This window comes from Rhamphochromis longiceps, linkage group LG7 (assembly GCF_057381845.1).
Source record: "Rhamphochromis longiceps isolate RC_006_pf linkage group LG7, R_longiceps_female_GT1.1, whole genome shotgun sequence".
Lineage (NCBI taxonomy): Eukaryota > Metazoa > Chordata > Actinopteri > Cichliformes > Cichlidae > Rhamphochromis > Rhamphochromis longiceps.
Window position 1 is genome coordinate 35,041,565 of NC_140563.1, and position 24,413 is coordinate 35,065,977.

Consider the following 24,413-nt stretch of genomic DNA (forward strand, 5'->3'; position numbering starts at 1 on the left):
CCATAATATGTATATTCAGCAAATCTATCTATCTAGAGAAAGAGATGGTAACCTTAGTATATCAACAAAAACATTTTTGAATTAAAAAGTTCAAATGAAAAGTACAATTAAGAACTTTTGTCATGTGATGACTCCAAATGACACTATTTATAATAATTCAGTACTAAAGCTGTATTTTCGTTACAATAATATCATCTTTTATGAAATTATACAACTAAAATGATGATGTAAAGGATTAAAAATACTTTGAAGAAGCTATAACGCTTTGCTACCTGTGTTTTTTTCTTTTATCTAATAAAAAAAAGTAAACCACTTTGATAATAAATTAAATATAGAAGCCTTAAAAGAATTAGGACAGTTTAAGTTTAATCTCGACTTTTTCAGCACCAGAAGAAGACAAATCTGTGCACACCCTATTAAATCCTCTATTTTCCCTACCTTTTACTTTTTTCCATTTGCTAGAAAGTAAACATGGCTAGGGCACCAGCTGATGACACAAGTTTTAATAGTTTGGAGTTTCCAAGTTTGGAGTGTGTTTTTTGCCTTCACTAGCAAGCCAACTGCATAGCGATATGAAGAAATGAGGGTAGCGAGAGCTGGGGAAGAACATGCAACAAATGTCTCTCCACACCAGTTGGTATGCATCATAAGTCTTTGCTCACTACACTGTGCCAAAAACTGGTTTAACTGAGAAATAAAAGTTGATGGATGAAATGGGTTTGTGAGAAAATGATTGTTTGGTAGTGAAACGTATTAAACACTCATCGTCAGCCCAGTTAATTCCTAATAAAACTGTGCCAAATCCCACTGATAACTGTGGCAGCTCTGATACTCTGTGTGCCTCTAGGTGTTTCTGTCATAGACGTGCCATATGTTGGAAAGCACTTCCTATATCTTTAAATCTTTAAATCTCCCTACTGTGCAAAATGCACAAATTTAGTCCGAGTCTTCACCAAGCCTTGAGGGCTTATCACAGTAAAATCCAATAAGGTGTTGTCACAGATTAACATCTTCATGAGCAGCTAAAATATCTTTCAAAACCCTCAATGAAACTATAAAACCATGACTTACCCCGTACTCCCCTGTCTCCTGGTTGGTCATCGCCCACAGGTCAACGTCAATATTTCTGGCATTTTTTTCATCTGTGGAAACAAGTCCGGTCACACCTGAAAACACGAAGAACGGCCACATTAAAGATTTGACAGTGGATCGCGATCTGTGGTGTTTTAAAACAAGCCAACCATGCACACAGGAGTTTTCATATTTTTCTTTCAAATGCTCATAGACAGCACTTTCTCTAAATTGTTTATAACTAGGAAATAGCATAAGCAACAGTCAGACTAACAGCAATAAATCCTTTGCTGAAAAGTGCACAAGTGTGAAAATCCTAACCGTAACCGTGACTTGTGTTTAATATAATAATTGCATGACGGGAACTCCATTTGCAGCTTTTACGCTGAGTATTCTCCTGACCAAAAGCCTTTTGTGTAACCTCTAAACAAAAGAAGTGCATTTGTTGAACCACAGAGGCACCACTGATAGCTTGAAATGGTCCAAATTCAAAATGTTTTAAATCAATGATGTATGAAATAAAAGAAACAGAAATGAAACTGTGACATCGAGGATTCAAAGCTGGGTCTCTGGTACATCAACTAGCCCCACAACAGAAAAATGTGGACTTTGCCAGCTAATCATCTTGTTTCTTTTAAACGACTGTTGAAAACAAATTTCTATAGGTTAGCATTTCCTTAATCTTTAATGTTCTTTAACCTAATATGGGACTTTTTTTGCATAGCACTTTTATAAAGTGCTTCACTGTTTGGATAAAGTTATTATTATGGATATTATAATAATGATTTTTTTCATAAGGGTTCAAATATCTGGAAACAAGGACACTGAGTTTTTTAAGATTTTGCTGGAAAATCTACCACACATGAATAGTCCTAATAAAAAAACGGAGAATTGCAACACAACTGAAGCACCGTTTGAGTGCCTGCACATAAACTAAAACAAAAAAACCAACAAGAGGAGAAAGATGAGAGCTTTCATCGAATGTTTGGACCCCAAAAACGCTGTTATTGTTCTGCTTATTTCCATTTGATATGAGTGCAGATCTGGCAGCTGATAAAGTAAACAAGGAAGTGTGTGAGCGGGCACATCAAGCATCAAATGGCTATTAGCAGGAGTGTTGTGTGATAACGGTTCAATTATGCTGTAATTATGCTGTTGAAAGGGCACATTTTAATCGCATTCTGGGTTCAACGGTGCTTTATGATAATGTGCAGCTGGTCACTTGGCCTCGCAGCAAGTACTGTTCCCTGTTATCTGAAGTGCAGTAACGGCTTTAGGGTGAAATGAATGGCAGTGTTTAAAGTGGTGGTGGAGACCTAAATCCATACTTTGCATTAGGTCTCATGCATGAACATTCAGCGATAGATGCAAGATCAAACAGCGACAGAAAGGCTCACTGTCGCTGTCTTTTAGTTTCTGAAACCTCTGAAAGACTTGTTGTTACAAATTTACAGAAATCTACTCACCCCAGAACTGGCGGTTTTGTGTCCTCATTGTGATGTTAATGCCGTCATTCTGGGCTCCCCCCTCTGCCAGTGTCTCCTGTAAGGCCATTGCATATAGTACAAAACCATCATAGAAGCTGCCAGCGATGTAGTCCATCTGCAAGAAGAGACCAAACAGCAGCATGTGGATATTACACTGGGCCCTTTTAAACATTCAATAATACAATAAACATCATTTATCATTAAGTGCTGACAATGACACAGGGCAAATCAATTTTTTTCTGCACAGAATATCTGAAGAAAAAAAAAAAACATTAAGCAGGTTACGATTCTAATCAGAACTCACAAATATGTTAAAGGTGATAACTTACCAACGACGGCTCCAAGTGCACACCAAAATCCCTCTGAGCTCTGGCATGGAGTTTCTTCTGAAAGTCTTTGTATTCTGGATTATCAGGAGGCCGGTACGTTATGACGAAAACAGACTAGAGGAAGCACAAAGACGGAAATGTTAACAAAGAGTGAAGATAGATATGAGAGATGTATTAAAATATCAAGAGCATTGATGGTGTGCTTAGGATGATCAAAATGTTTTAGATGTGTTTTGCCATTGTTTGAAGTCATCTTCACTGTGAAAAACTGTAGCATTACATATGTGCTGGGTTACAAGAAGTTAATACATTTTTGCAAAAAAAAAAAAAATAGCACAGTGACCATAACAATCACGATCAAATGTGTCAATCATCACTTCTGCTAAGCGCACAATTTGATGTGCTTAATCGGAGACAACATCATCCTTCCACAATGAATGCACTAACCAAGTAGGTCCATAGTATATATCTGAAATGAGACACGAAGACCCTCTTTTAGAACACTTAAAGTCCTAGTTGACTCAATCTAGCTCAATATTCAGCTGTTCATTCCCTGGCTGTAGCAATTCTATCATAGTAAATTAGAAAGAAACACATACTAAATGTAAATTAAAACAGCTTGGCTGTGTAATACCCCGAGTTACCTAATGTGTAACCACCTAAACATGCAGTCTGTGATAATACAAAAAGAAATGCCGTTAAAGTTGTTAAGAGAAATATTAGTGAAACACTGAACAAATCCAGCTTAGGTTGCATCTTAACAAACAACATGAGTTCTTGAATAGTGATGAGACCAAAGTGGAGATGTTTGGCCATAATGCACAGCATCAGATTTGGTGACAGTTAACACAGTGGTGGTTGTTTGGGCTTGTTTGTGGCCACAGGACCTGATCCTCTCGCAGTCATTGAGTCGACTTTGAATTCTTCTGTATATCAAAGGATTCTAGAGTCAAATATGAGGACATCTGTCTGACAGCTAAAGCTTGGCACAGACTGAGATATGCAACATGACAATAATCTCAAGCACGTCAGCAGTAGGTTCACAACAGAATGGCTGAATGACTGAAGGTGTTGCAACGACCCAGACTTCAACATGGCTGAAATGCTTTGATCGGATCTTAAGATCTTAGAATATCTCCCCCACAATCTAAGCAAGAGATTAAGTCAACAAGATAAGTGTTTGGTGGTGTGTACTTAGTTACAGTTAGCATTCATAGAGTCCTGTGAAAACAGTATATTCATGGTAATAAATGAAGCCCAAAATGAGTGTCACAAAGACACACTTAGCTTGTGTTTCAATGATGCAAGTAACAAAATAAACTGTTTGAGTGTTACCGCCAGTGTTGGGGAGTAACGGAATACATGTACCGCCGTTACGTATTGTGGCGAGCTCAGACAAGGAGGAGACGGAGGTATCGTTTGGTCTTGCTTCCCGTGAGCTAGCCAGGGAGCACAGCCGTTTATTGACATCTGCAGAAGAACACTGCCGCTAGCTAACTGCTCAGCGCGGCAACAGCACAGCAACAACAACACACAGGGCGCCCTCTGACCCCGGAAGGACACACCGTCGCAGCCAGAGGGCGTCACCCGTCACTATGGTAACATAAACAAAACATCACAAACAGAGCCCCGAACAGCCCTGACCCGCTACATAGCCCCCACCTAAGGGGTCAGTCGTCCCCGACGACCCCATTACCCCACACAAAGTCCTGCAAATGTCCAGGTGCCTTCTTTTGGTGCACCAGCCAGTCTCGACCGGCGGGGGAAAAGTCACTCGGGTCAGAACATGGGGTGCCACCATCATCCCCTGCCCCGGCGTCCGCCGGAGCGAGCGGTCGGTACGGTGAGAGCCTGTCCCGGTGCAACACCACCATGCGCCCCGGGCCCAGCATGCGGATACGGTACACCACTTCTGTTAGCCGCTCCACGACCTCCGCCGGCCCTTGCCAGTGACTGCAGAGTTTGGGGGACACTCCTCTCTTGCGAACCGGGCAGTACACCCAAACCTTGTCGCCAGGCATGAAAACCCCCCTCGGCACTTGGTGTCGTAGGCTCTTTTCTGTCGTACTCCGGAGCTGGCCTGGGCCTGGCGGGTGTAGTCATGAACCACCTGCAGCCGCTCCCTCAGCCTCCTGTAGTAGTCCATCTCTGGCCCACCATCAATCTCCGGCTCGGGGGGGTACCCGAACACCAGATCCACAGGCGTCCGGAGCTCCCGTCCAAACATCAGAGCGGCAGGTGTGCACTGGCTGGACTCCTGCACCGCAGTCCGATACGACCAAAGGACCAGGGGCAGATGTCGGTCCCAATCCCGCTGGTGGCGGCTGGTGAGAATGGCAAGCTGGGTGGCCAGCGTGCGGTTGAAGCACTCAACCAAGCCATCGCTTTGTGGGTGGAGCAGTGTGGTTCTCGTCTTCTCCACCCCCTGTCGCCGGCAGATCTCCCCGAAGACCTTCGATTCGAAGTTACGCCCCTGGTCACTGTGGAGCTCAGCCGGGACCCCAAAACGGGTGAACATCTCCTCCACCAGCTTCTCGGCTGTCGTCGTTGCGCTCTGGTCCGGCACCGCGTAGGTCTCTGGCCACTTCGTGAAATAGTCCATAGCCACCAACACATACCAGTTCCCTGACTCCATGACAGGGAAAGGCCCTAGGACGTCCACTCCCACTCTTTCCATTGGGGCCCCCACCAGGTACTGCTGAAGGGGGGCAGTGGAGCGTTGAGTTGGGCCCTTCTGTGCCGTGCAGGTGTCCCAGCAGTGCACATGAAGTTCCACATCCGGTCGACAGCCAGGCCAGTAGAACCGTCCCCTGAGGCGGCAGAGAGTTTTGGCATTCCCATAGTGTCCTGCCCCCACCGAGCCGTGGACCAGCTAAAGCACCTGCGACCGCAGCGACCGAGGCACCAACAGCTGCAGGAGATCTCTGCCCTGACCAGGGACCCACCATCTCCGGTACAGGAGGCCGTCGTGGGTCTCCAGATTGTTGTGCTGGGAGTAGTAGGCCTTCACCTCGGGCTCCTGTCCCGACACCCCCATCCAGGCGGGGCGTTGCGCCGCCTCCAGCCAGGCCCCCACCTGAACCAACGTCGCATCGGCCTCCTGCTCCCGCTTCAGCTGCTGCGTTGTCAATGGGAGCCACCCCCCTCCGCTGGCTGTGGCCTGAGCAGTAGCCACCCCCAGCACCTCCTGGGCCTGCTCCTCCTGTCGCAGGCAGTAGCGGCACTCGACGGCTACGCAGGGCCGTCTGGAGAGGGCATCAGCGTTGCCATGCTGTCGACCTGCCCGATGCTGGATCTCGAAGTCATAACCCTGAAGGACCTCCAGCCAGCGGGCCACCTGCCCCTCTGGGTGTTTGAAGTTCAGGAGCCAAGTCAGAGATGCATGGTCAGTGCGCAGGAGGAAGCTGTGCAGATATGGCTGGAAGTGCCGCACCGCTAGCACTACGGCCAGCAGCTCCCGCCGGGTCACGCAGTAGTTCCTCTCGGCTCACCCCAAGGCACGACTGAAGTACGCCACCACCCGTTCTCCAGCCTCGTCCTGCTGGGAAAGGACCGCCCCGACTCCTACATTGCTAGCATCAGTGTCCACAATGAAAGGTTGCCGGGCGTCGGGGTAGGCCAGGACTGGGGCTCTGGTGAGGGCCTCCTTCAGCTATGCAAAAGCCGCAGCACAGGCATCCCCCCAGCCAAACAGCTGTCCCTTGTCAGTCAGGCGGTGGAGGGGGCTGGCCATCGTCGCGAACCCCTTGATGAACCAACGGTAGTAGGAGGCTAGGCCCAGGAAGCTCCGCAGTTCTTGGACGTTTGAGGGAGTCGGCCAGTCCCGGACCGCAGCCACTTTTGCGGGGTCAGTGGCGACACCTCGAGCGCTGATCACATGGCCCAAGAACGTGGTCTTGCTCGCCAACAGCCGGCATTTCACGGGGTTGAGCCGCAGCCCAGCTCGTTGGATGGCACTCAAGACCTCGCTCAGGTGAGACAGTGCACTGTCGAAGTCGCCACCGTGCACCAACAGGTCATCCAGGTACACAACGCAGCGGCTACGAGGGATATCCACGAGCACCCTCTCCATCAGCCTCTCAAACGTCGCTGGTGCATTGCAGAGCCCAAATGGCATGACCCTCAACTGCCACAGCCCCTGTCCAATGGTGAATGCAGTCTTAGGCCTTGCGTCGGGGGCTAGCTCCACCTGCCAGTAACTGCTGCGTAGGTCGAGGGAGCTGAACCAACTGGAGCCGGTAACGTAATCTAGGGCCTCGTCGATCCGCGGCAGCAGGTACGAGTCCTTCTTGGTGACTGCATTGAGGAACCTCGGGCTGCCAATCCTTCTTCCCCACCAGAACCACAGGTGCCGCCCATGGGCTATTGGACGGCTCGATCACCCCAGCCGCAGCCATCTCACGGCTCTTCTCTTCCGCTACCTGCCGTTTGGAGAGGGGCAGCCGGTGTGGGCGCAGACGGATGGGCTAAGCAGAGCCGGTGTCGATGGTGTGCTGGACCAGACTCGTCTGCCTACAGTCTTTGTGACTGGCGGCAAAGATGTCCACATTCTCGTCCAGGAGGCACCTCAACCGCTGGCGCTGGTCGACATTGAGGCCTACGCTGTTGCTGCCAAAGGTCATCAACAGCCTCGATGGTCTCGGTCGAAGGAGGTTTGTCGGGTTGAGAGGCTGAGGCGAGTGGAGATGACCCGGAGCCACCGGCATCCGAAATCTGCTGAGCGGCAGCTGCCCGACGCCCGTCCCCGCTCCCTGCTTTTGGCCGCGCTGGAGGGCAAAAGTCTCTGCGCCAAGAGTGATAGCCAGCTTCGCGGTGTCGACGCAGGCCCCCCAGCGGCTCAGCAGATCCAGGCCAATGATGCACTGGTCTTGAATGTCGGCGAGCCAGAAGTCGTGCACCAGCTCTAGATCCTTCACTCGGATCTGCAACGGTTTCTTCCCCCGCATAACAGTTTTCTCCCCCGTCACTGTCATCAGCTGGGTGTCTGTGGGCAACCAACCCTTCACCAGTGGCCCGGATGTTTCAGGGAGCACGCCAGGTCGTATCAGGAAAATGGTAGACCCCGTGTCCACCAGGGCCTGGCATGGCTGGTCCTCAACACAGCAGCTCAGGTAGAGTCCTTTGAGGTGCCCAACTCGGCCCACCACTGTGCATTGTCCTTGGAGGGGGGCAGGAAGCTGGAGCGGTGGTCCCCTCGCTACACCGCTCCCTCCTCGTTTCCCTGAGGCTGCGTAGTTCTGGTATTCGGAGATGGTGCTGGGCAGTCATGCGCCACGTGGCCAGGCTCATTGCACCGGTAGCAGCGGTTGGTCGGTCAACGAGGACGCTTCCGGGGCACCGAGGGTTGCAGCTGGGACATCTCGGCGACCCCCTCTGATTTGGGGGTAGTTTGGGGGGGGACGCCTGCTGGTTAGGTCGCGAGGTGAGCACCGGCTCGGCCCTTTCAGCCTCAAGGAGCGCCTCACGGAGGGTCTGAGGCATGGCCAGGCGGACGTGTTGGCGTAGTCGCTCTGGGAAAAGTCCTTGCAGAAAAGCATGCAGGCTAAGCTCCTCACGGGCTGCTGCTGGAAACTCCGGGTAGCCACGACGAGCATACAGCAACACGTCTGCTGCAAAGGTGCCCAGGCTCTCTCCCGGTCGACGGCTCCGGTTGGTCAGCTGCTCTCTGCTCTGATCAGTGGAGTGCCGCTGCCCGAATCGCCTCTCGAGTGCCGCGGTGAGGGCCTGGAGCTCATGCTGCTCTGCCGGGGTTAGGTCAAGGAGTATCTGCAGTGCATCTCCCTCTAATGCTAGCGCTAGGTGCGTAGCAGTCTCCTCTTCGCTCCAGCCACTATGTCTGGCGGCCAGCCGCACTTGTTAGAGGTAGGGCTCTAGCGGGGTTAGCCCGTTGTATTTCGGTACCTTAACTGGCGTGGTAGGCATGACTGCTCGCAGTTGGGGGCTCGGCGTGTGGGTCAACAGAGGTAGCCCATGAAGCACTGCCCTAGCATCTGTCGCGACGGGTCGCGGGGAATGTTCTCCTCGACAGCTTGCTCCAGCCTCTGAATGTCTCTCTCCATTACGGCGAGGGTGAGCTATCCCACTTCTGACACCAATGTGGCGAGCTCAGACAAGGAGGAGATGGAGGTATCGTTTGGTCTTGCTTCCCGTGAGCTAGCCAGGGAGCACAGCAGTTTATTGACATCTGCAGAAGAACACTGCCGCTAGCTAACTAGCACGCGGCAACAGCACAGCAACAACAACACACAGGGCGCCCTCTGACCCCGGAAGGACACACTGTCACAGCCAGAGGGCGTCACCCATCACTATGGTAACATAAACAAAACATCACAAACAGAACCCCGAATAGCCCTGACCCGCTACAGTATTTAAAATACAAAATATGAGTAACTGTATTCCGTTACAGTTACCGTTTAAAAAGGTGGTATTTAGAATACAGTTACTTTGTTGGAATAAATGGATTACACGGCGGTATTTTCCTGTTTCATATTGTCGCGGGTCAGGCCTGTTTGGGTTTTGTTTGACAGTTATGTTCTGTTGTTCCAGGCGGCAGCCTTACGGTTGCCATGGTTACAGGGTGACACGCGCTCCCTCTGCGACTGTATGTTTCCTGGGTGAGAGAGCGCCTTTTTGTTGTTGTTGTTGTGCTAAGCTAATAGGCAGAATGCTACAGGCATAGCCCTAAAGAATGTAGCATCATGGGCAGTGTAGTCCGTGCTGCAGGGAGAATGGACTGCCATACCCGTTATGTGTCTGTGAGCGGGAGGAGGGAGAAAAAGGAGAGTGGAAAAGTACGAGCTGTCATCGAGCAGAAACGGAAGCTGGAAGCATGTAAATATAATAATAACCACTGCAGCCAAGAAGAATGCCTGACAAGCCCAGTTGTAAGTAAGATATTAAGACTCGACTGTATGCTGTGTTCGTGTTTTCCTCCGAAACAATAAGTTCCGTTGGAGCAGCCTTTCAAATCCTCTCTCTGTCTCTCGCTAGCAAAGTTGACCCAGACAACAAAGTAAAGCTAGTTTTCAGCTACGAGCCCGACACAAACCCACCGTATCAGTCTGAGGTCCCTTTACTATGGTTTGGAGCCGCGGACCTTCAGTAATAGTAATAAATCACATTCATGTAGTTGTAAACAGCATGATAATATATTAAGTAATCAAAAGTATTCAGAATACGTTACAGCCAACAACTAAACAAGAAGGGAGCTACTTCAACAACCTCCAACAAAACACAAAGACTTGCAAAATATTCAAGAAACGGTTATCGCTGTTTTAAAACAAGGTACCAACTTAAACATCAAATATAATGAAATACATGTATGCTTATTATACATAGTTATTTATTTGTATTAAGCAACTAACAAAAATTTAAAAGGCCTGTTTTTCATCCATCCACCCATTTTCAACCTAGACTCCAACATAACTGAACTACTCTCCTCACACCTTTGTCAGCAACTCATCCCTCACTCTGGTGACTAATTCACACTTTATTCAGTGAAAAGCAGGTCTTAAAATAAAGCAGCTGCTTAGACAAAACCCTCTCCAGTGTAGAATATGTGTTTCGAAAAAACATAAAAACACTATTGGTCTTATAATTCGTCGCGCAATTACAAATACAGCCTGATAGAGTGTGTTGTTACTTCTTTAATGACTTCGAAAATTGGTTCAATACAAACTGCTCTGCAGGCACTAGTGCTGAGAGAGACCTTTAGTCTAGCAATCAAATTTTGACCCAGACGTTTCAGTGCAAATATTTACCTTTACTGACCTTTCATTCTGTTGATACACTAGTCACCAAAACAAGTTTTTCGCAAAAAAACAAGTTCTTTTTTTTGCTCTTATCTGGAAATTCTACAGCTTGGTTTTCATGTTACAACAGTTACTGGAGACCTACCACAAACTTCCACAAGCAATTATTGCTGTGAAGGAAGCATATTGCGATAATGAGACCTGTTACGGCATGCAGACAAATTAACACCTTTCATGATGAAAAATATCAGATCCAAAAATGTGGCTTTACAGCTCAGAAGGTTAGAAGAAGTTCAGATTCAGATGAACAAATAGAGACACAGAGTGTTTATCAGTTCATGGTTTCAACATTGCAAAACAAGCACTTCCTTTCATTATTAAATCTTCTACAAAAACATTTTCCAGCTATTCAAAGTTAATGTTTTACCTTATTATTGGGAATTTAGGCAAATATATGCTGTACATTATGTCTTAATCCACCATTTATTATGCAAGATTTATTTTACAAAGGCTACTCTGCTTCAAAACTACTGAAAATGCTTCATTAAGAGAATTAGGGGGAGCCAGTGTGACATTTAGGGGGATAAATTAGTCAACTGACACATTTGTGACTACTTTCTTATTTCTCAGTGCACTCATTTATAGGGCTAAAAGGCCTCCTGTAAAAACACATCCCCCGATTCATTAATGTCAAGAATTTCCCTCTTTAAAGTGGTCAAAGTGTAACAATTTGTGTCATCTGAGACTGAAGAGACCAAATTGGTTCAACTTTGTAAGATGAACCAATCTTACCAGCTTGTAAGAGTTTATTCAAGTCTTTCATCTACATGTCTGTCATTACCATAAAAGCTTCACATCTTTTTAATTTCCACAGCCATGTTGAGTTTACTCAGCCCAATGGACACAGTAACTGAAACATGGTAATGCCACTCAATTAAGCGAGATTACCATTTCCCATGCCAAATGGCGGTCTTGTGTGATTTCCAATAGCAAAGCAAGTGAAACAGTGATTGCCGCATCTAATAAATCCAAGCATAAAAAGGTATGTGTTCATTTTACCTTAAAAACCTTGATGGGATCAGCCCAGTCAGCTTTCTGCCACGGTTTGCGATCTGCCAAGATCTCAGCAAACACATCCAGATAGAAGATAGCATAGTTTTCTGGGTCCTGGATATCATTCTGAAACTGTTCCATGATGGTCATAAACGTCTCCAAGGGCCCACAGATGTACACGACTGTGAATAGAAAAGCATCAACCAATCACTTTTTAATTTTTTTAAAAACATACCAAAAAAGTCCATCTTGTGCTGGGTTCAGATCATATTTTAGCAGATCCAGGTCTGGTGTTAGATAAATGATCACTCATATCATGTCATTTTTAACACCACTTAGATTACTTAGATCAGGGGTGTCCAACTCCAGACCTCAAGGGCCGATGCCCTGCAGGTTTTAGACATGTCCTTGAGCCAACACAGCTGATTTAAATGGCAAAATTACCTCATCAACATGTCTTGTAGTTCTCCAGAGGCCTGGTAATGAACTAATCATTGGATTCAGGTGTGATATCCCAGGTGATCACCCAGGGTGATATCTAAAACCTGCAGGACACTGGCCCTTGAGGCCTGGAGTTGGACACCCCTGACTTAGACTGTCTGTTAGCATATCTCTCACTTACCTTGTGCTCTATGCACTATGGAAATAAATGTTCTAACATGCTAAACTTTTTTGTCGGCATTGCAGAAGGCGGATTTTGTCTTTAACTACGGTACCAAGCAAAGGCCACCCCTCATTTCTTTACATTTTAAATGGTGAAATAATTGCACCACTTTCTGAGAAATCTGCAAACATAAATGGAAATGCAGTTTAAAGGCACTGGACTGCCACTGATGCTAGTCCAGTTCTTTAGACTTGGTACACCTAAACCTTTTTTTCCCTGTTTCCCATTCTTAAGAAACAGCAACTTTTACACTGAGATTATTCAGATGAAGTTTCAGTGAACAGTAGAAGGATCAGCTAAAGAGCCAGTCATCTCAGGTCATGTATCAGGTCTTTGCTGGTTTTTTCCTGTTTTGTTTTTTGTTTTTTGTTTTTTGTTTTTTTTTGGGGGGGGGGGTTGTAAGCACATGACTTCCAGATACGGTTTATCTTGTGTCCTCCACTGGTCCAGTTTTTTCAAATCTCTTAAGGACATGTTAGATGGCATTCTGAGATACCCTAAGTATTCAGCTAACAGCTTTTTTCTTATGTCTGTAAAACCTATCTTTGGCTTTTTTTTTAGTAGATTCACCTAAAGAAAATTTTGTACAGGCTGTTAGTGCCTAAATATACAATTTACAATGGATTCTTTGTAAGTTGTTATACAGTATGTAGACACAACGCTGGACCATCCCTTGAGTTAGGTGCTTTTTATGCTTGAATGAACAGTGTTAAGTGGCTTAACAAACAAACAAAAAAAGGTTCCTCTAAAACTCGTCAGGACTGGATAGGAAAATGAGTGAAAAAAACAGCCAGTGACAAATGACAGACTTGGAAAGACCTTCAGAAAGCCTGGAGAACTACTGTTCAACACCACTTTAGGGTGGGACATCAGCTCACAGCAATATTAGGGGAAACACACTGACATTTACTTTACTTGCATTTTTTTTAACACTTACTGAATGTTCATGCTTTCAGATGCTGCTAGACATTCATATCAGCACATTTCCTGTGGCTTTGATTAAACATGTATACGGTTCCTTGAAATCTAATTGATCTCTGTTTGCTATCATTGTGACAACACCAATAATCTTTATTAAAACCAGAGCAGTGTGACACATTTTCCACAGTTTCTTGTGGTTTCACATATTGAAATGAACAGCACAGTCTAAGTAGTGGGTAATACACTTCGACAGCTGGCGTTTATTTCAACTTTTGCAATGCCTGATTCTAATAAATGTCAGGCTACAACAAAATGGTCTGTAGCAGGAAAGAAAAAAAATACACGAGCAAGCCAAGATGGAGAGAAAAGCTGTACAAAGATTGGGGTGGATATTATTTCAGAGGACCTCGAACAGTGGAAACAAGTGAAGAAAGAAGAATACTGGACTAAATATTATAAATATTTCAAGGGTACTGGAGATTTAAAAAAAAAAAAAAAGTATATTTGGCAATACACAAACTATAATCTGAGAGCTTTACATAAATAAAACTGTCAAAATATTTACTAGAATCAGAAATGGTTTTAAAAAAGAAAAAGCAAACAAAATTACAACTCACCCATTCAGTCCCAAGTTTTAGATCAAGATTCAACAAAGGGAACATTTCCCTTGGTTTTGTGGTTTAACCTGATGTTTTCAGACATTTCCAGGTCTCTGAACCAACTGAGTTAAAAATGGTCCAAATCCATTAAATTCTAATAAAAATGATTGGAGCAGCTAATCTCCAGGTGTGACGATTAACTTTAACATCTGGGAATCGATGAAAAAAAGGATTTTACAAGATTTAGATTAGTAAGAAGTTATTTATCTAGATAAAGATATTCTGGCCATAAATTTGATTATTGCAAAAAAAAAAAAGAAAAAAAAAGCAGTTTATGAAACCTACACTTTTAATGTTTGTAAATTAAACCATTAACCAAAAACAGAATTACATAAAACGCATAAGACACTGCACCAGGAACACAAACATAATTAAATGTCTAAAACACAAATTAATGTGTCCAGTTCTGACAGTACTCACTCTAAGCTTACCTTTAAACTATTCAGTTGATCAGAGACTTGAAAACTTTTTTTCCAGGTTCTGGCAGTGTCTCTACCTACTACCTTCACCCTGCCACCTACACCCTCCTGCTGTTGAGTCATTTTTTTAACCCCAAAAAGTTACATTTTTTTTCCATTAGTAGGCTCCCAACTAACAGGCATTTCCTCATGTTTTAGAGCTGTTGCTGCTGCTGCTGCTTCAACCTCAACCCTCAGCTCTTCCAGCTTGGGTCACCATGCCAGGTAGCTCTGTTGTCTGCTGAACCGATCCCAAAATAAACACGTTACACAGCCAGAGGGAAAATGTCCTCTTGTGTTGCAGAAGTCACTGTGTTTACAGAGGGTTATAGAAAAGTACCTAAAAGTGACTCTAAAGATTGTTTTTAAACCAAAATCTTGATTTAAATTCTGTTTTGTTTTTTTAAAGATGGCTTCATGATTTATATAATCGCGTTTCAGTTTTACCTCTAACAGAAAGGTTGTGTTTTCAGTGCTCTGTGTTTTCTTTTTTTGAAGCATTACTAGGCATTGCAAAATAGAACATTTGCTATTGTGTCAGGATCTTCTGTGTTTTTACAAATTGGCATGCGCCACCTATCCTGCTGCGTTCTGTTTTGTTCATGCACATATTTTGACACTGACCCAGATCTAAACACAAACAATTGTCAGTATTTTCTCTTACTGAAATAACACATACAGTAACGCATGTATTTGTGGCGGGTGTTCGTACGAACTCCTTCCTATTCGCTTTACTCTCCAAACAACGCTGTTTCAAGATAATGATGCTCATTTTAAAAATAGGCTTAAAGCAAAAAACGTCTCTTTAGGAAAACACAGAAAATGTGATGTTTATGGTGTTTCAGTCTTAAGAATAATATGCAGAAACTGAGCATAATGCCACAATTATTGAGAGCACAGTTAACACTTGTTAATGATACATTATGTAATGATTTGTATGACTATAATTAATTTTGGTAACTTTCAGAATTAGCTATTAAATATACTTATGCTGTAGTGTCCATGTGACTCATAAAATTCACATCACATAGCAAAGTTTTCACAGGAAACGACAAATGTAATATTATACAAAAACATGGGATATTTCATCATTTAGTCTTTTTCTACTCTTCGTTATTAAAACATGATGTGATGGATCCTTAAAGACTAGACATATTAGTGCTTTAATGAGAGCAGCTGCTGTGTCTGCTACCCAATGTTAATATACGTTGTTTTAAATTTCACTTTAAAAAAGTGCTTTAAAAGAGCTTTAAAAAAGGGAACCAACATCTCCATTCTATATATATCTTTAAATGCTACAATAATGATTGTGTTAATTTATAAGTCAGGAGGTGAATGTTACTAACTAAAATAGAAACTACAACTACATTTGGGGAAACATTTTAGTTAACTGAAATACAATTTTTAAAAAGTAAGGTTTAGCAAAGAAAAATAACTGAACAAACTAACTAGAAAAAAATTAAAATACAGGGAAAATGTCCTTAATTTAAGTCTTTTTATGGTCAAATTTGGGAATGCAATCTGCTTAATAAAGTTGTGAAAACTATAAACTATGTGAAACTTAAATCAGAATAAAATGCATTAAATTTTTCTTTAGTATTTTATTTTGTGATCTTCATTTGACCAAATCACTTCTGCAAGGCGAATATAAGCAAAATTGTGTAAATGCATAGTTTGTCCAGCAGAGCGGCTCCACCTGCTGCACGAGTAACATCACATTTAACAACTACGTCTTTATGTTATTTTTAAAACTATATTGCTCGAAGATCAATAATAAGTGATTTTCTGTTTTTAGGTATAATTCTGACATAACCACGGTGTAAGGCATGAATTTCAGACCCAACCGCAGAAGCCGATGTCTGGGAGTCGATGGGGAAGTGGACTCCAGCTTAGCATGTGCAGCTTGTTATCAACCAGTGTTTTGTTAGTTGAGTGCTGACTTCATCTTCACCAAAAAACATCCCCCATTTTTTTCTACCCTTATTACAGTTGTCCTGCGATCCATTTTATCTCATTAAATTACCGTATCCGGTTTTCCTACCTAAATTATGAAACCTGTAATGTTTGGTTTATGTTTCAATCTAAATAATACAAAATAACAGATAAGGCTGAAAACTGTTCAACAGCACCACAAACTGAAACCCCGACAATTATTGTGTGTTGTAATTTGACTGCATTAGTTTAGGTGTATTTCATAAACAGGCAACGGGTTGCTGATTAAGACTTCAGTGAGTCGTAATTTGAGATGATGTTCTGTTGTTTTCTTTGCTCACTGAAAGGTGTAATGTCATACAGCTGTTATTTCTGGATCCATAACAAACCATTTTATGTCGGGGATTTATAAAAGACAGCACAAGACTGCTGTGCATACTATTATATTTTTATTTATTTTAAATTCTTATATTTTACTGCAGGTTTATCGTAGCTCTGTAGTGTGTATATGTCTCTAAAAAGGAGTTTAAAAAGTTAAAATATGAAAGATCCACCACTATGTAGATGTCAGTTATAGAAACCTCTTGCATTTTTATACCTCTTGCAACAAAATAAGAGAAATTATAACATATGACTTTATTGACTTAGATTCTAAATCACACTATGTTTTGTTTCAGTCTGTTTCAGGGCTATTTCACTGTTTTGGTTGCTTCATAGGTAATCACATGCAAATGCATGAACAGAAAGAAAGCCAAGAATTGCACTCAGTGTTTTTGTTGCCTGGATTATGCAGGATTTTCTAACATGTGCCATGTTTGTCTTGCAGATGAATCTTTTTAAGGTGGGATTACCCTCTCCAGCTCTTTGTTTGTTCATCTTCTGATCTTTATGAAAGGCTCTTGTCAAATAAATGACTTGTAGCACAGCCTCTAGCCTTTCTTTACACAGAAAACTGTAAAGCAACATGCAGCTCACCAAACCTGCAACGGTTGAAGATGTTTTCACGGGAAACAGGATTTCTGTAATTAAACCGAGGCACTACCTGAGCTTCATTGTGAAGAGACACGCTTTTCATCCCTCGATCAGAGCTGAAAATCACTTGCATATGTACTTGAAAAAGAAAAAAAACCCACATCAGGGCCTGATGTGATTGCTGAAAATTTCCCTCTTGTGTGCCATTAACAGAGTAAAAAGCATCAAGACGAGTGGGAAATGTGCACTGACAAGCCTCAGTGCACTGAAGTTAAATGTTTTTCAGTTTACCAATACCCAGATAAACAGAGTAACAAGCCACTATGCTAATGGTTCTTCTCAAAGGTCATAATGCTGACAATCTGCACAAACCAAAAGACAGCTATCCTGATGTAAAGAGCTATTCAATTCAATTCAGTTTTATTTATACAGCAACAAAATCACAACAACTGTCACCTCAAGGCACTTTATATTATAGGGTAGACCCTACAATAATACATACTGAGAAAAACTCAACAATCATGTGAACCCATATGAGCAAGCGCTTTGGCGACAGTGAGAAGGAAAAACTCCCTTTTAACAGGAAGAATTTTAATTTACTGGAGTAAATGTTCAAAAGTGCATTTTGGGTACATTTTAAAAGGTCCTATAAGTATGTGGAGTAGATGGTTAGTAAAGAGAAACTTGTATATCTGGCTCATCTTTTCACTGTGATTCCTTCTCTGTAAAAATAATTGTGTTTACCCACTGGCACTCAAACCTCCATGGAAAAGATTGTGGTTTGGGTTAAAATATGCTCCTCAACAACATCAAGTCTGCACATTGAAAAACAAAAACAGGCATTCCACCGTGTGTTTAAATGTTACGCTGAGAGCTTATTTACCAGTGTCGTTCTCAAGACCCATCTTATATTTCCCACAGACACCAAGAGTTACCTTGGGCTTAATTTGAAGACACCAAAGGGGAGCAGAAGCTTTAACAAAATGGCAGTATTTAGACTGGGCTGACTATGCACTGTATATGTTTCCTGTAACCTTAAAATAAGTCCAAATACTAATCTCATTTATCCATATGTGCACTCACTGAGTGATTGCTTGAATTTAAATCCAAAGCTGATGTCATATTTTAGTGTGAAGGCTTCTCCCGTTTCCTCTGTTTCCCCCACAGAACAAACCTTCACTAAAAAGAAAGCCTAATCCTAAAACAAACTAGCAAAGTATTTTATTCTATGCTAATCAGTCATCTAAAAGAGGTCCTCCATAATTCATTTAATTTCCAACTAATCTGCAGGTTTAAGGAAAAGAAATCTCTTAAATCAGTTTTGTTTTTTAAAATATGGCCAACAGTCAAACAAAAGATTTTCCTTTACAAAAGTTAAAAATATTTTCCTCCTCTAAGATTTGTGGTCAGTTATAGTCTACTGGGTGGTGATGTTACACACCTATAAACTGAAATGGGATTGAAAATGGGATGGCTGTGACTTGTCTGTGTAGGAGTCTGGTCAGTCATATTTTGTTGAGCCTGACCTATATTGAACACTGGCACTCATGACATCATTGTCTTATAAACTTAAATACATGAACTTAGATTTATATACTTAACTAATCAACTTAAATGCATAAAAACCTGGTTTCCGGCTTCTTGAACTAGTCTTTGACCATATACCAGTACAAAAGATGGACATAGCCACTGTGACACCACTCATCCATGCATTTCTTTAAGCTCTTCCACAACAAACTGGCACCTTCAGCCTGTTTTTCCAAATAGACAAACCTTCTCAGGAGCTGCACATCACCAGATACACACATCAAGGTAAGAAGAGAGGCAAGATGAAGTGATGCACCCATCATGCCTAGTGCCTACTGTACAAGCCAGTATGTGCTCCAAGAATGAGGTCAGCTGACCACCTGACTATACTGAATAACCAGGTTATTCCATCAATGGGTTTTTTTCTTCCCTGATGGCATGGGCATATTCCAAGATGACAATACCAGAATTCATCGGGCTCAAATTGTGAAAGAGTGGTTCTGGGAGCATGAGACATCTTTTTCACACATGGATTGGTCACCACAGAGTCCAAACCTCAACCCCATTGATCATTTTTGGGATGTGCTGGAGAAGGCCTTGCGCATCAGTCAGACTCTACCATCATCAATGTAAGTTCTTGGTGAAAAATTAATGCAACACTGGATGGAAATAAATCTTGTGACATTGCAGAAGCGTATCAAAACAATGCCACAGATAATGTGTGCCATAACCAAAGCTAAAGGTGATCCAACAAAATATTAGAGTGTGTGACCTTTGATTTGGTGGTGGCTTGTTTGTTTTTTTTGGCCAGGCAGTGTATTTTATGTGCTTGTATTTCAATGATGCAAAATATACTCTAACAAAGAATAAAATGTCCTTCTTAACAGAAACATACCACCACTTCTTGGATTACTTCCCCCATCTAAATTTTTTGGATATTAAAATCAGGAATTTTGGGGAAATTGGATGTCATAGTGGAACAGGTGAAAGGGTTTTTTTTTTGTAGCTTCAAATAGCATGCAGTAACTTGGTAAGCTATTAAACCTCCAGTGATATAAGGCTTCACATTAAAAGCCTACATTTTCTTTCTCGTCTCAGCCTTTGCTTTTTGAACCCAGTCTGCAGTCCAAGCTGACAGCCCGGAGGATATCTGCCGGGACAAAAATGAGTGCTGAGCCACAACAAGCCCTGACAAAACCATTAGCTCCTCTGACCTCCAGCTCACTGTGGCAGCTCCACAATTTATTTGGGGTGTGTGCGTGGGGGTTTCAGCTGCCAGCACGTTTCTCCTCCTTTCCCTGCTTGAACTACCTTTACACTGTGTTTATCCCACTATTTGTTGACGCTGTTACTGTAACAACAGATTAAGATGTTTAAAGCTTGTTTGCCCGTGCCAGAAACCATAATAATCAAGGATTTACCACTTGAAGCAGATTTTGCTCTGACTTGTTGAGTTAATCCAAAAGTGATTCTGTCCAAATGTTCCTGCGATTATAGAGAGATGAATAATTTGCAAATATACACTAGCACTATGAGGATACATTCCTGAAGACCTAATATAAGGACCGCATGGAACGCACTTCACTCAACGTCAAACCCTTCATATTACAAACTGTGCAACAGTCAAGAAAAAGTCACATATTTGTTTGTATTCTTGGATATGATTTTGTTTTTCTTCTTGACAATGAAAATTACTTTTTAACCAATGTAGGAGGCATATTTTGAGACTGGCAGCCAAGAAAACTGCTTTTAAATGAGCATTAACCAAATCATCAAAACAAATTCTAAACCTAACCAAGTCGGTTTCTTTGTCTACACCTCGCACCGGGTGGTATATTGGACATACCAGTATTGCAGTCTAAATTTCATGTGTGCTATGATTTTTAAATATATTCAGAAACAGACAATATGCTCTATTTTATGGGGTTTTTTTTATTGTTTCGACTCTGTGTATGTTTTTTCCTTATTATTCTGGACATCTAAGTGCTTTATATTTATGTGTACTTGAGAGAAGAATGAGCCGTTGTAAGCCTATGTACAGTAAAGGCCCCATTATGCATTAAAAATACAAATAATAGTAATAGTCATACCAAACAGCACTACTTAAGGCAAACCAGGGAGTCTTTAATGCCTTACACCAAATTGTACTTTTTACAAAGCAGCTTTGATTTCCTGAAGCCAATCAAAGAGTCTGAAATGCTTAAACCGAGTGGCTCAGTCACGTCACAGTAAGAGCTTGACAACAGAGCAATCATTGGTTGCTCTGTGATGGAATGGAAATGTTTGCTTTCAGCAACCAACTGCAAGTAGTTGCAGCAACTAACTGGTCACCCAGAGGTTAAGAGTGCAACACCCTCAATCATCCTGGGCTACCAATTTCAAAGCAAATGCACAGGTTACCTCATGGAGGGGACAACATGTCTGTAAACAGACTCAGTCTGACCACAATCATTTTCAGACACTTTGGCACAAATCTGGAAATAACTGACATCTAAGTTATAAACAGACAGATTTCCAACACTCTGCAGTAAATTTGTGTTTCTTATATGGTAGATAAAAGAGATGTTGTCAAGTACCTATGTCATTTTCCAAATAATTATGTAAAATTCTGTTTAATGTGAATTTCTGCAAAAGATTTGTGATTTTTTTGCCAATTTATTACAGTTAATTTCCATATTGTCACAAACACATAATTGTCATTAGCACACTGACTCCGTCTTAATGCCGTCGTGACCAGTGTTGGTCAAGTTACTTGAAAAAAGTAATCAGTAACTAATTACTGATTACTTCCCCAAAAACATAATCCCCTTACTTTACTGATTACTTATTTTCAAAAGTAATTAATTACTTAGTTACTTTTTAAAAACACGATTTACAACCTGAATAGGTGATAAAGCGATAGATCTTTCAGCCCAATTCTACTTTTTCTACATAATCCATCATACAGAATGTAATCAAATGGAAAAGTCCCTTTTTAAAACTAAACTTGTTTTATTAGTTTTAATCTTTTAACTTTATGCATCAAGCAAAAATTTTATTATATGATTGAAATGATTACATCCACCACCAAACCCCTCCAACCTCCAAACTTTGCATTCTTTCATCCCTTAAAAAGTGTAAAATACTTATTTCTTGTACACGGACGTGTATCAATACAAATGAGACTGTACAGATGAAGAACTGGGTTGAGGGTCTTAAAAATAAGAGTTGGAAATTCTAATATGATTTAATATTTAGATAAGATATTAGGATCTAATATCTTATCTAAAGTGAAGAACAAAGTGTTAACTGATCCAATGATAACCTTACCATTCCTGTACTATCCATCCATCCATCCATTCGCTTCCGCTTATCCTTTTCAGGGTCGCGGGGGGTCCATTCCAGTACTACTAGCAACTATTACTATACTGCTGCTACTTGTAAGCTTATTATTTCAACCATTTATGTACGGTTTGTAGTTTTAACAGCTCTTCATATCATCAGCTTAGCTAGAAGTTTCAGTTTTTACTGTTTACTTCATTTCAACTATTAATCCAGTAAATTTAGATTACAGTTTTGTTTGGACTTTTAGCAAACAGTTTCAGTTGTTCATTTATATTTTATATAAGGTGCTGCGCAAAAGACTCGAGTCATATAGCCAGACTTTTCTGTCAGTTTTTTTTAACCCGATCTTGAGCACCAGTTCTCCAGGTGTGATAGAGGTTTTCAAAGTTTTCATTTGGCTGCTTTTTCACTAATTTTCCATCCAGTCCTTCACCTGACCATTTTGAAAAAAGAAAAAAGTTATTATTTGGTGAACCACTTAACATGACCTACGAATCATTCCAGGACTAAAAAAGGTACCTAACTAAAGGGATGAAACAGTGTTGTGTCTACACACAACAGACAACTTAGCAAAGAAGTATAATCTTCGTTGGGTACTTTATTACCAGAAACCTGTTGAAAAAACACATAATGTTCTCATTTCTTTAGTTTAAGCAATAAAAATGTGAATAATAACACAGTTCAAGAGACATAACATAGTATTTTGAGCCCAACAAGTTGATTCCTGAAGAACTTCTATATGCATACTCAGCATGCTGTGTGACCTTAAAAGCTTTGAGGACAAGTCTGAAACACTATCTAAAACAGATGAGATAGCAATAGAACAAAGACCGGACACAGAACTTAAGGGACGGATCTCGGGACAGCTGGCTGTCAAGAAGCCATTTATAAGGGTGGGAAAAGACTGAGGGACATCAAATTACACAAGAACTGAAGTGAAAAGTGGCAACAGGTATGAGGAAGTGATGTACCCAAATGTGAAATTTCTGGTTCAGGTAAATGTTTGGAAGAGGTCAGGAGACAGGTACAACAGTCTACAGCCATCTGTAAAACACGGTGGGGGCTCTATCGTGGTTTGAGGGATGTTAGAGATTGTGATAAGCTCGATGGCGGGATGAACACAGGAACGTGCTCTCTTCAGGATGGAAATGATGCCAGCCAGATTCTCAATGCAGTAAAAGCATAACTGGATAGAAAATCACACAAGGGAACACTATCAGTCATGGATCGGCCTCACCAAGAGCCCAGATCTCAAAATTACTGAAGCAGTGTGAGATTATCTTGATGGAGAATGGAGCAAAAGGCAGCCAAGAGCTCTGACTGTCTTCGTGAAGCCGTGGAGAACAAGACTGCTTAAAGAAATTAGAAGAAAACTTTCCTAAGAGAGTTCAGGCTGTGCTGAAGAACAAATGTGGTCACACCAAATATTGATTTTTCAAGCTTGTTAGACTCATACAAACTCTTTTTTGATTTATATACTGTATTTATATGTAAGTTTGCACAAGCTTCAATAAATTTGTGCACCAATTTCATATTTTCCCAGCTAAATGTGAACAAATGGGGGGGTGGCTTTAGACTTTTGCACAGTAATGTAGTATTTTGAACTGCATGAACTGGGAGTCTCTGTTTTCAGGTCCCTGTGCAAAACCCTCAAACAGCTTTGCTTTTTTTTTTTCTCTTTGGAAACTTTATCTCCACATGATTTTTAAATAATTGATATAAACCTAACTTACCTGGCTGCACAGCAAATATTGACCAGGCTGAATTGATTGTAAGCCTCCTTTATATTCTCATTACAAAGCAAGCAGCACTGTTTGGCTGCAAGGACACACGTTTACTCACAACTTCCCTCTCTCTCTGTGTCTTTAAAAAACACAGGTGGTGGTCCTCTACCAGGCAATAAACCCAAAGCAGCAGACTGCCCACAGCCTAAACATTCCTGTGTAATAACTCCCGAGTAAACAGGCTTTCCCTGCACCTATTCCAGTCCACTTCTGTTTGTATCTTCTTAGGAAAAAACTTCACTGTGACCTCATTCTGGGAGAAAAAGCAAAATGCCTATTGTGGACATCTAGGTATTTCCACAACAGTCTGATGCACTTAAATCATTTCGAATATAGATTTTTTCCCCCTCCCTCAAACAATTGGGAAATAAATCTGCATGCAGGCAACTTAACCAAATTGTTTCCCATGCAGATCATCCAGTATGATGGAAATTTCGCTTTCCATCCACTGACATTATCTTTATAATATCCAGCTGGAGAT

At 42.1% G+C, this 24,413-nt stretch overlaps 1 protein-coding gene across 1 annotated transcript in view; it reads right to left on the bottom strand.

Annotated features, from left to right (window-relative positions):
• The window catches only part of npr2 (natriuretic peptide receptor 2), a 90,552-nt gene that overhangs the window by 64,878 nt on the left and 1,261 nt on the right, over positions 1–24,413 (bottom strand). The window contains exons 2-5 of the mRNA XM_085413483.1: positions 11,698–11,873; positions 2,888–3,001; positions 2,538–2,673; positions 1,072–1,166 (exon numbers count right to left, since the gene is read on the bottom strand). Coding sequence (XP_085269609.1) covers positions 1,072–1,166; positions 2,538–2,673; positions 2,888–3,001; positions 11,698–11,873 — 521 coding nt within the window. The remainder of the gene's footprint in view (positions 1–1,071; positions 1,167–2,537; positions 2,674–2,887; positions 3,002–11,697; positions 11,874–24,413) is intronic.